The sequence below is a fragment of the Aphis gossypii genome, unplaced genomic scaffold (genome assembly GCF_020184175.1).
Source record: "Aphis gossypii isolate Hap1 unplaced genomic scaffold, ASM2018417v2 Contig00421, whole genome shotgun sequence".
Taxonomy (NCBI): Eukaryota; Metazoa; Arthropoda; class Insecta; order Hemiptera; family Aphididae; genus Aphis; species Aphis gossypii.
The window spans coordinates 56,439-69,706 of record NW_026083098.1 but is presented as its reverse complement, the minus strand read 5'-3'; the positions used below and the strand labels follow the sequence as shown (position 1 = coordinate 69,706).

At 28.8% G+C, this 13,268-nt stretch overlaps 1 protein-coding gene across 1 annotated transcript; it reads left to right on the top strand.

The window, feature by feature from the left end:
* Nucleotides 1-1,379: 1,379 nt before the first annotated feature.
* LOC114127914 (zinc finger MYM-type protein 1-like) lies at nt 1,380-5,274 on the top strand. Its single transcript, XM_050209175.1, has 5 exons — nt 1,380-1,545; nt 2,220-2,312; nt 2,734-4,438; nt 4,526-5,042; nt 5,110-5,274. Exons 1-5 carry the CDS (start codon nt 1,380-1,382, stop codon nt 5,272-5,274), a joined length of 2,646 nt encoding a protein of 881 aa, XP_050065132.1.
* The last annotated feature ends 7,994 nt before the right edge of the window (nt 5,275-13,268 follow it).

Genomic DNA, 13,268 nt, shown 5'->3' with positions numbered 1-13,268 from the left:
AATCCACAATATATTATTGATGCTCAACAGCAAAAAAAAACAACTAAGATCGTCGTACATAAACCACAAACACTATAATTAATGTAGTAACTAGTAATATGATAATAAAATGAACATTTTTTTCATGTGTAATTTTAAAGTTGTTACTGTTGTAGACTTATACTATAATATTATCATCATTATATTATTATTTACCTAATATAACTCAGTAAAATATTACTTTGATTACACTATTATTAATTTTGTTCCACATCATATGTATTACGTACCAATTAGTAGTTTATACTCTATATTTATTTATCTACTTGTCATTATTATACAATATAAAAGATGGCTATATTATTTTTATTTAGTAATATAATTCACATTTATTTTCACACATTAATTAATATAATATATCTATATCCTTTATGTTAATTCATAATATTATAATAGAGACACCTACATAATAAGAGACGTTTCCGTATGATGAGCGCGTGAGTTGTACGCGGAAAGGTATGTTAAAAATGAATAATATCATATTGTTATAATCAGTGGCGTGCAGACAAGACACAAATGGGGCCTAGGCCCCACTTGCAAATGGGGTGGGTGTGGGTGGTATTTTTTGTTAAGAATTATACAAGATATTAAAATTAAAATTTGTATATGTTATTTTACTGAGTGTCATTTATTTTGTAACTGTAAGTTCTTTCTATACACGTACGAATAGCTATTGCCTATTAGCTACAATCAATGCAATCATTGCAGTCAATTTCATCACGGGATAGACGGCAGACGTTAGACTAATAGACTCGTCTAGTTGTCTTAAACAAAGTTATTACTTTTGAGCAACTCGTATAGTCGTTTCAAATAATAATAAAAATTAAGAACACTAAAATACATATTTAAACGTACTACATGTAAAATGTATAGCACACAGCAGACCTGCATTGTGCATATGGCATATCGTCCTGTGGTAACCTGTTTTTACTGAACTTGGAAAATATAGATGAAAATAATCAAGTTGTATCCCAACAAATATAAAAACATTTAACTACGTTTATTCTATTGAAATCGAACTTAATCAAATCAGGACGTAGCAAACAATAAACATAGTTTATAAATAAAACAAATAGTTATCGGCGCACAGCAATTCAACGTAAATCCCCATATTTTACCAAAACGATTTGTGTTGTGTTCGTCACGCAGTGTATTTCTGAACGATGGTTGATGAGACGAAGAACGATTATTATTTAATATACTATTTTAGTATTTATTACGTTATAGTGCTGTTCACGTGTAATATTTTAACTTTACAGTTATTCATTTTGCATTCATTTTCATCCACTGCCACTACTACTTTATTTTTATATTAATTATTTACATATTCCATTTTAAAAATGAATTCACTGTGTCCCAGTTGTGACAAAAAACGGGGTTCTATGAACAACACTAACTGGATTCGGCATAAGGAATCTTGTCATAAAAAGTCTAAGACTCTTAAAAAAGCTGCTTCCAGTACAATTTCAAAATATTTTAGCAAAATTGAAGTTATTGAACAACCACGTAAGTAACTATAATAGTAAAATGTAATTACAACTAAATCAAAATAACTTTTTCATTTTTAAACGGTACATATTAGCTTGGCATAGGCGAAACTACAATAAACATTTTTGTTAAGACAGGCTAAATGATAAAAATGAAAAAAAAAATTCTAATTACAACATAATATAGGGTTGGTAATTTACTTTTTTGTTTAGTATAATACAATTTTTTTATGTTAATTATTTAATTTCAAATAAAAATCATATACCTAGGTAAGGAAGCTTATATTGTAATAGATGATAATTAAATGGTACCAATTTATTCTTCAAAACATATTGGATACATTAAAAATTATTAATTATGTACTGATGAATCTATTGATGTATAATTTTTTTAAAACTTTAGCAGTAAGTTAAATCTTGAAAAATTGTTGAAAATTGTATTAGGTACTTACCTACCTACTTAATTTATTTTTAAATCTGTATTTTTCTATTTTATAATATTCAACTTTTTGAAGTCTAAAAATCTGTTTTTATTTTAACTAGGTATACATTCCTAATAAATTTAAGCAATAACAATTTTACCTATTTTCAATTGGATACTAATTTATTCAATATATTTATTTTATTCTTACTCTTTTGGAAAAAAAAGCTATTTTAAATGTTGTTTTAATATATATTCTTATTAATTTTTAGTTTTGGATTATACATTTAGTGATATTGAGAAACGAAGTGAGCCTAATGATCAAAATTATAGTAATTCTTATGTAAAAGTAGTTCAGAATAATGGTAAGTTCCTCATTAATTCATTTTTTATGTTTATAATTTTATGGGTGAATTTAAGTAAAACCAGTTGAAAATTCATAATTAAATTAATTGTTTTTTTTTGTCTCTATTTGAACATATTATTAATAGTAACTTACATGAGATAAATGATGAAGTGGACAAAACAATATCAATTTCTAATTTGAAAAATATTGACTTACAAAACTGTTTGTTTCCAAATAATTCTTTAGTTTTGGATTTAGTGATACTGAGAAACTATGTAAGCCTATTGATCAAGATTGTAGTGATTCTTATGTAGAAGTAGTTCAGAATAATGGTAAGTTTTTCATTAATTCATTTTTTTTTTTTTTATAATTTTACAGGTGAAATTTATTATTACTAGATTAAAATTCACAATTAAATTCATGGTTTTTTTTGTCTATAGACGAACATATTATTGATAGCAACTTGCATGAGGTGATTGATGGAGTGGACAAAACATTATCAATTTTTAATTTGAAAAATATTGATTTACAAAACTGTTTGTTTCCAAATGATCCTATTAGAATTCCATCTAAGCTCTCACATGTTTTGCTCAATTATTTTTTTGAACAAGGTGCGTGCCAACCCAGTCCTTTTGATTTACCCAGTAAAATGTTTCCAAAAACAAAAGACTCGACGGGAAAGTTACGTTCATTTCACGAATGTTACTATTTTACAAATATTCCCACTAAACCAACTCCAATTAAACGTCAGTGGCTGTCATATTCACCAACAGTAGACCAAATATTTTGTACAACTTGCAAACTATTCAGTTTAAAAAAGGGCAAGAATCGCAATTTAGTAGACCATGGATCTAACAATTGGAAACATTTAAAAAGAACTATTGAAAACCATGAATCCTCAACAGAACATTTACAAGCAGAAATAAGTTGTGGCATTTATACTAAAAATCAACGTTTGGATTTAACGCTTTTGCATTCTGCTAATCAACAAATTGCTTCAAATAGGGAATTATTGCGAGTGATCATAGATGCACTTTTATATACTGCTCGCCAAAACATAGCTCTCCGTGGACATAATGAAAAAAAATCTTCCCTTAACAGAGGAAATTTTTTAGAGCTTTTAAGTGTATTGAGTATTAACCATGCTGGTTTAAAATATCATTTAGATCAAATAAATATGTCTAATACACGCCAAAGAGTATCATTTATATCAAACAGAAGCCAAAATAAATTATTGAATATTATGTCTGAATCAATTCGTTCACAAATATTAAAAGATGTTAAGGATGCAGGAATATTTTCAGTAATCATTGATACTACCACTGATATAGCCAATTATGAACAGCTAACATTTGTTTTGAGGTATGTGAACAATAGTGGTAGTATTGAAGAACGTTTGGTAGCTTTGGAAACCACAGCTGATGGAACCGGGCAAGGGTTATTTAAAAAATGTTGCAGTATAACTGAAAAGTATAATTTAAATTGGCGTCAAAATCTATGTGCGCAGTCCTATGATGGTGCCGCATCTATGCAGGGCATATATTCTGGTCTTCGGACATTAATTCAAAAAGAAAATCCCAACGCTATATATGTATGGTGCTTTGCACATCTACTGAACTTGGTTGTTGTAGACACTTGTGATTGTTGTGAAGTAACGAAACATTTTTTTGGTGAAGTTCAAGCATTAGTTTCATTTTTTCGGGCAAGAAAAAGAACTGCCACTTTCATCGAAAGTCAACAGAAGTTATATCCAGGTGATAGAACACGCCGGCTAAAATGTTTTTCCGACACTAGGTGGACTTCACATGGAAGGGTTATAACTGTTCTTTTTGAAAGATTTGGAGCAATATTAGAAACATTAAAAAGGTTAGTAAATGACAATGATAGAGTAACTTCATCAGGTGCTAAAAGTCTTTTAACTGTAATCACATTTGAGTTTATACTTACAATGATCTTAAATAAAAATATATTTGCAATAACCACACCTTTATCCAATTACTTACAAAGTAAATCCATAGATTTTATCCAGGAATTAAATTTGGTGGATGCATCAAAAGAAAAATTAACTTCTATGCGCTGTGATGCAGAATTTGAACTAACAGTAAATAAAGCAAAACGTTTTGCTGAAAAATACAATATATCAGAGTTAAGTTTTAAAGAAACTAGATCAAGAAAAAAAAAAGATGCCTGGTGAAAATGTTTATGATGAAGTATCTGTTCTGCATGTGATAGATATAGAACAAATACATACTTTAAAGTATTGGATCAAATAATTTCATCAATTAATTCTAGATTTAGTGGTGCCAGAGAAATACTTAAGGATTTATCTCTTTTATCTCCTGAACGACTTATGAATATGAAAAAAGACAATAAATCCATTCCAGAAGATAGTTTTCACAATATATCAAATTGGTTAAAAGATATTAACGGAAATGATTTGAAACGTGAATACATTATGTTTAGTCATAGTTTAAAAGATCTCGTTTCTGGATTAGAAACACCATTATTGTTACACAAGCCAGATGGCTCAGATGATACGTATGATACGGATTCAAGTGACAATACTAATACTGATGATGAGAACAACAGAGGTCTAGTAAATCCGGAAACCAATATAACAGTTAATACAATTTTGCATGTACTATCCAATTATAATTTGATGTCAGCTTTCCCAAACTTATACTTGGCCTATAAAGCACTTGGAACTATACCTGCTACTTCAGCGTCAGCAGAACGTACCTTTTCTAAGGTATATTTCTAAGCTTATAAAAAATAATTTAGATTTATCGATAAATTAATTTTTATTTATAATTTAGGTGAAGTTAATCAAAACCAGATTAAGATCCACTATTGATCAAAAGAGACTGGAAAGTTTGATGTTAATCAGTTGTGAGAAAGACATACAAATTAACTATAATGAAGTTATTGATACATTTGGATTATCATCACAAGTTTTAAAGGATGCATTGATGTTTAAATAAATAAAATAAAATGTTTTTGACAGTTGAAGTTGTTTTAATTAGTTTAATTTTAACGAATGTTTAAAATATATTCTACAAAACTGGTTTAAATATATAGGTTTTTTAGAAGTTAATAAAATATTTAAATAATTTATCATTATTAAATTTATAAATAATTTAGTAAAAATAATCAAATTTTCTTAATAATATAAATATAATAAAATAATAAATAATGGATCTTGATTTATAAGTACAATAAATATTTAAAATTAAAATAAAAACTAATTGTCTGCAGTTATTAAAAATTCACTACATTTGATTATTTTAGATAATTATTTATTATTTTAATAATCCCAGTTGATTATTATTATATATATTGTATACTGAATAGCTATAAAAAATGATAGTGGAATCTGAAATACAATTTTTTTTTATTTAAATGTGTTTTCATGGAACTGTTTAGAGGCCCTTAATAAAACATATATTATTTGCAACTTTTAGTTTTTGGTGGGTGGTAGGTGTAAAAAAATTAACTTGGCCCCACATGGCTAAAGGGATTTGCACGCCACTGGTTATAATTACTATTACAAAAGAATACAATCAAAAAACGGGACTTATTCCATGAAGACACAACCCGAACGACGACCAATTACGGGTCGGTTGGGTGGGGAGTAGTGAGTGAAATATTGTACTATGCGGGTTACTACTACTAATAATCATTTACGACTAATACAACGACAATGCTAATTATCGGATGTATAAGAAATTGCCTATAAAATGTTCCTTAGAATCTAGTACTATGGAGGCCCCTTAAGGACATGTTTTTGAGTCTAATGCCTCTGTCTAATGCCACTGCAAAAAATATGTATGATGTTATTATACATTTTTTTATTCAAAACCAAATACCATATAAACATAATATGATTGGCTTCGCTTCTGACGGAGCAAATTCAATGATGGGTTTAAATAATTCCTTAAAAACTCTTATTCAAAAAGATATCCCTCAGTTATTTATAATGAAGTGTATATGCCACTCATTAGTTCTCTGTGCAAATTATGCTTGCTCAAAACTTCCAGTTGAAGTGGAAACTTTGATTAGGGATATTTACAATTTTATGCATCAGAGTTACAAAAGGCAAACAGAATTTAAGCAATTTCAAGTATTTTATGATTTAAAACCAAATAAATTATTACAGCCATTCCAGACACGTTGGCTGTTCGTCAATGCAGCTGTAAAACGTGTAATAGAGCAGTATGATGCTTTAAAATCATATTTTATATTACAAAATTTTGAAAATGATAAATTGGCTATCCACTCATGTAAAAATATACATCAATGTTTAAATAATCCTATTTACAAAATGTATTTCGAATTCCTTGAATTTATTCTACCTGTTATAACGGATTTGAATGCCGAGTTTCAATCGGAAAAGCCTAAAGTGTATCTTTTGTACTCTCGTATGGCTGTAACATATAAATTCATCTTAGGTTGTTACATAAGAGACAATATTTTAAAACCGATTGATATATCAGAACTACAGTATAGAAACCCTGTAAATTTTAAATCAAATGATGATATATATTTTGGACCTCAAGTAGCTGCAGCTTTTTCTAATAATATTTTAAATTCTCGTGATAAAATTGTTTTTCAAACAAAATGTCTTGAATTTTATATTGAGTTGGCCAAACAAATATATACAAGATTTCCATTCAATAGTAAAGAAATGAAGATTTTAAAAGCAATGTCATTTCTTGATCCCAAAAATATTGGTAACGTTGCATCATTAGGACCTATATCTCAGCATTTCAATAATTTAATATCTGATGTTAACAGTTTAAATAGGGAATGGAGAATGTTTAAATCCAAAGAATTATTAGTTCCTTATAGTAAAGGTTTGGAAACTACTTACTTTTGGAAAATGAATTTAAGTGTAATGAAAGGGGATGATGAGTTATTATTCCCCATGTTGAATGCTTTTTTTCATATTTATTTGTACTACCACACAGTAGTGCTAGTGTTGAAAGGGTATTTAGTTCTATTAATTTAAATATAACTAAAATTAGAAATAGATTGTCAACTAAAACATTATCTGGTTTATTTCACTCAAAACAATTGATAAAATCAAATGATAAAAACTGTTTCGACTATGATATAACTGATCAATTGTTAGAGAAGCTGAATAATTCAATATATACCTAAGTAATTAAATACCTTTTAAGTGCCAAAAATGTTACTATTTTATTGAAAAAGACTTGTTAATTTATCTGTTATACTATAATATGCTAGTTGCAAAATGTTGTTTTATTTAAATAATAAAAATTTGTTTTTATACCTTTTAAGTGCCAAAAATGTTACTATTTTATTGAAAAAGACTTGTACATTTTGAACATTTTTGGGTTAAATGGTGAAATCTGAATGATTTTAATGGTTATCTGGTGATTTTTCATATAGGTGGGAGATGGAGATAACTGGTGATTTTTGGAAAGAGTATTTGGTGATTATTACATATTTGACCTGGCAACACTGACACTAACTATAATCAATGTCTACTGATCACTTATATACAGATTTGTAAGGTTGTGGTATCATATGGTGTGATCATAGTTTTACCTAATCTATAAAATAACTGTGGTAGCGTTGTAATATGGCGTGATCATAGTTTTACCTATTCTATAAAAAAATTACTGTAGTCAAAGTTTAATATAGCGTGATCATATTTTTACCTAATCTATAAAAAATATCTGTGATCAAAGTGAAATATGGCGTGATCACATATCACACCACTGGATCAGACTATAAATCTGGTTCATAATCATTCAATGTTTTTAGACTTATAGTCATTTACAAAGTGCTCTTGAGTAGGTTATAGTCTATTATCCTCAGTCTTTCAGTACTTGTGTAAGTCGCTGACTTTATTACAACACTATCATCAAGCAAGGTTTTTGATATTAGTTAAGTTTTATTAATAATTAATCTAAATTAAATACAATATTAATTTGAAGAAACAGTTTGATTCTTAATTCATTTTTAATTGATAAACTAAAACCTACTTATTCAACGCAACAACATGGACCGAGGTATTCATCAAACTATGCAGCAAAACAATAAGTAAGATAAAATACAAATATAATTAATTATAAATAAATATGTTTTAATAATTTACAAAATGTCAGTGAAATAAAAAATCAGATGAATAATGAAATATTTAAAATATAAATTAAAACATACGTATAATATGAAAATATAAAAAAATAAAATTGGTTGAATTCAAATTCAATATTTAATATATATAATAAAAGTTGTAAAACACGATCAGATTTAAAAATATATGATATAAAATCAAAGTTAAAAATTATTATTTTATTTGAATATTGTTTATATCATTATAGATTAATTAAGCTGCTAGTGAATCGGTTAGTCTTAGTGAACAAATATAAAAGATATGATCATATTTATTTATATATTTTTTTAAAAATAATAAGTTATGTGTCTATAAAATATTGTAACGTGCCACGTACAATCAGTTGAATGATGTCGATTTGGAAAGGTTTTGTGAAATAATTGAACTCTCGAAATTATTCTAAGTGTTTTTTATTTAAAATTATTCTAAGTCCAATTAATTAATTTAATAAAACTTGTGAAAAATATTCTAAGTCCAGGAGACATAAAATATTAAACTGGGTGACGTGAAGGTGTTTGCGCTAACTCTGGTGGATCACGTCTGAATTGTGCCTAATCTGGGCCCCCTTATATATCGTCCAGGGACTCCCGCGGTACCTTCAGGTCCCTGATGGTCATCTGCACCTGCATCCGCTTCTTCCCACGCTTTGCGTTATCTGAACGACGACGTGCGTCATTTTGACGTCTATATTCTTCTATCGGGTGGTAATTATATTTCTATATTATTCTACCGGGTGGCAAGCGTACGTGCGATGATCTGCCTTTGACCCTGCACGATGCCGCCGCATAATATAATTGTTATAATATAATATTTTCGTTGCGGCTAGCGTTCTCACGCCGTTCCGCCGCCGCTGATGATCGACAATTGCTACGTCAATGTGTAATCGTTCACGGTTAAGAAAATCTGTACTTGATATCACCTGCTCACTTTTAGAATCCAATTATAAGACTAATTGTTACACCCTCATCAAAAAGTGTCTGTTGCACCCCCAATGTTAGGTTATTGTTGGCTATGGTATGTAATTCATATATTATATTTAATATAAGTATCAGAGCACGTTGCACCTCCCCACGAAAAAAAAGGTTTATGTCTCAAAGACAGAAATCTTTCAAAGTTCAGTACAAAATAGTTAAATTACAAATTATTACAATGTTATAGTGTTTACAATAATCGATTACAAGTCATTGATATAAGACATACATTACAATTCTCTGTATGCTTTTACATTTAAAGTATTTTCGTTATATAATATGAATATATGATGTATATGTTGTATATATAGTTTTGATTAAATATGGATTGATTACACTTACAAATGGTTAAATAGTTTGATTAAATATTTGATTATAATATAATTAATGATTATATGGTTAGATTAAATATTTGGTTATATAATTCTATGTTTTAAATATGTTGGTTAGTTTTCTTATAATTTATAATTGTGATTACAATAAAATATAGTGTTAGTAAATAGTACAATATAGTGATTATAATTGATTCGATAATTCCAATAAAATATGTGGTTAGTATAATGTGTTGATTACAATAGTTTCTTATATGGTAAATTAATTAATACAAATAATTCTTTTTACTTATTATAATATATTAGTAGTACAAAATCTATAAAGTTCCCCACAATTCAAATTTATTTCCATATCCCAATAGTAACTTATTCGTACAGTATGTTTTCTTAAATCTAAGTGTATATATATATATTATTATCATTCCAGTTTGTATGTTTTTTTTTTTATTTACTCAATCAAGATTCGCTGCCCATGGAATGACATACTAATCATTTGAAGTACGTCGTCCACATTGACAACAACCCTAATTGATTATGGTTAATACGTTTACTTGATCACTCTTTACTCATTGGGGATGCCATAGAATCCACCCCATCGATCATATGTCAAATGTTATGTCGATAGGTGTTTCGTACAGCCCCAACCACTTCGTTTTACCTGATCAATTCATTCTAGACATACATTTATCTACTGTAATTCAATATATCTCGTGGATTCTGTATTATTTCGAGGTAATAGTTTAATTCATAACAGTATGGTTCACCAAATTCTCTGTCTATCGCCATATCATACAAAAATCTTTTGGCTGCCTCAATCATTTCCAATATAGTTTCATCCTCGTAAGGTACGAGTATATTTTCATTAGCGGTAACTATATGAAAATCAAAACAAGCTGTGTAATTATGCCATTCTCCCCGTGTTGGATTAATATGAAATTGCGTTTCTATGTTAAACGATATTGCCGAAGCTAATTGCTCCATTCTATCCATTATTGGTTATTATTTATTTCGTATAGTTGATTTATAATTTATAGAATTATGAATTTCTGAAAAAGAAATTTTACGTTCGTATTTTGATTATTAATGTAACCGTTGGTTTTGTTTTATTACTACTTTTATTGTTATTGCTTATATTATTTTTTTTTTTAAAAATGTTTTATTAGATTTTCATATCGCTGTTTCCGTATCACATAATCAAATATACATTTAGTATATTTGACATCCATTCTCGGATCATGCGCATACGTAGTATGGTGTTTCTTTTTACATATTATATCATGGGTCTCTACTAAATTAAGTAGCCTTCTGTTTTTATTATATGTACCGATATCTACTTCGAAAATTATTTCTTTATTGCCTAATTTTTCAAACTGAATATAGAAATTTTTATTGAAATACTTATCGTAACACGTTATGTTTAACATAGGATAATGGTCTAAATCTAATCTTTTTAAAATGTTTTGTCCGAATGTCCGTTCCACACTACTATCACATTTCCTTATTACCTCTACGTATATAACTGTCAATATATCCCTTAGTCAAATTATTACTGGTTGAACTCAAACTTTGCTTTAATTGGTCTAGACAAGCATCTCTCAGATCAGTTTTTACTCTGAACACTCTTTTTATCTCTCTTATTGCCACCTGAAGCTCCGTCTCACCCATAGGTCGAGCTTCTTCGTTAAGTGGTAGCAAAAGAGGTCGTCCCTCCAGTTTCCTAATCTTAAATCGGTCTAAGCTATTGGATATAGCTCCGGAGATGACAACCATGCTTGTCTTGTTCACCATTGAGAACTCGAAGTCCATAATTATGAATTTATGTGTCTCTTTTCTGTATAATTAAACATTTTGTATTAGTGATTGTATTTTCATATTTATTTTTTTATACATTTAGTACATACTTATATATTTATGTGATTGTTAATAACTTATATTATTACTTTTAAGTTATATTATATTATTAATATTATTCCTTATTATATCTAAATATCTATATATTTAATTTATACATTTTATTGTTCTTTTAGTAAGGGCGGCATATTACTTAGGGCTAGCCTATCTGGTGTGTCACCTAGTAGCTTTTCCTTAACCCCATTCCTTTTTGCCGATGACGTCATATGTATGACTTCTCTTCTCTATTCGATATGTCGTTATCCGTAGTTCTTGCTCGATGGCCTATGGCCCTCATAGTGGTCAGTTTGCATTTATAACTTATGTATATGAATGCCAAAAGAAACATGGAGAATACTAACAATGCTATAATTGCATACATCATTAATGAGTGGTTATTACTTTGTACTTCCACTCCGGACTGTCTGAGTATTTCCTCGTCTATCATTCTTTCTACATCGTCTAGTGAGTGGGCCATTTCGTGTATGTTATCGAGTTGCGTGCGCGTCGAACTTATGTCTATACTTTTCTATTTTAATGCCCTTGATACTGTTATTGATCTTATACGATATACTCCCTATCCGATTTTAGGTATGAAATTTGTGAAATACTTTGTTTTGATCTCTCTTGTCGGATTTAGCACTACGTGTTCTGCATAAGCTCTACATTCCTGATTTAATTTAATTATCCCTTGATTTTTAATTTTTTCAATATATGGTTCTTGTATTCCCTGACACGTAATTGTTAATGTATCTTTTTTTGTTGTGTATATCCATGTGTTGGCATACTTAAGTTTGTGGTATATATTTTTAGAAATAATGATTACTCCTGATTCACAATTTTGTGGTAACTGGTCTGGATTTTAATAATGAAATTTCACACGGTTCTTTTGATTCGTGTTGTATTGGTTGGAATTCCGGGCAAATAGTAAAAGTTTCTGTTTCGGTACAGTGTAATAATTCTGTTTCAGTAAACGTTGTAAATTGTCTACGATTTTTAGTTATTCCTACATACTGGTATTCTGGTTTCAATACAATACTATGTGATTTGTTATCCGGTCGATCAATGTCTACAGGATGTGGTATAGGTATGATTTTAAATAAAGTTAATTGAGTTTCCGTTATCAACGGTATTTTAATCAGAAATACTATTTGATCACCACTATAAAATACTGCAATTTTAGTTATTTTTGTAAATTCGTGTATTTCGCTTGGCAATGTTCCCATTGGTAAATTCAAGTTAAGTGGTAGGTTTAGTTTTACTTCTACTAGTTGTGCTGCAAGTTCTCGCGGTGTTACTAAGCTTGGGTGTAAAACACCTGTCCTAGCCGCGGTTATTATGGCACTTAAAGTTTGGGTTTCGTAAGAGTATTGTGTCATTAATGCTGTAAATATACTAAAAATTCTATTTGACAGTAACAAGGTTTCTAAAGTATACGTATTGTTTATTAAAGCTTTTATGTTTGTTTCTAAACTTAGTTGCTTTTGTCTTAACTCGTCATATAACTGGTTTAGTTTAGTTGAAGCACTGTTTATTCCTACTATTGAAGATTTGACTACAGTGGTCTGGTCCTTTATAACATGTATCATGCGTTCATTGGTACCTTCGACTTTGTCTATGTGTCGTAAAGTTTCCTCCGC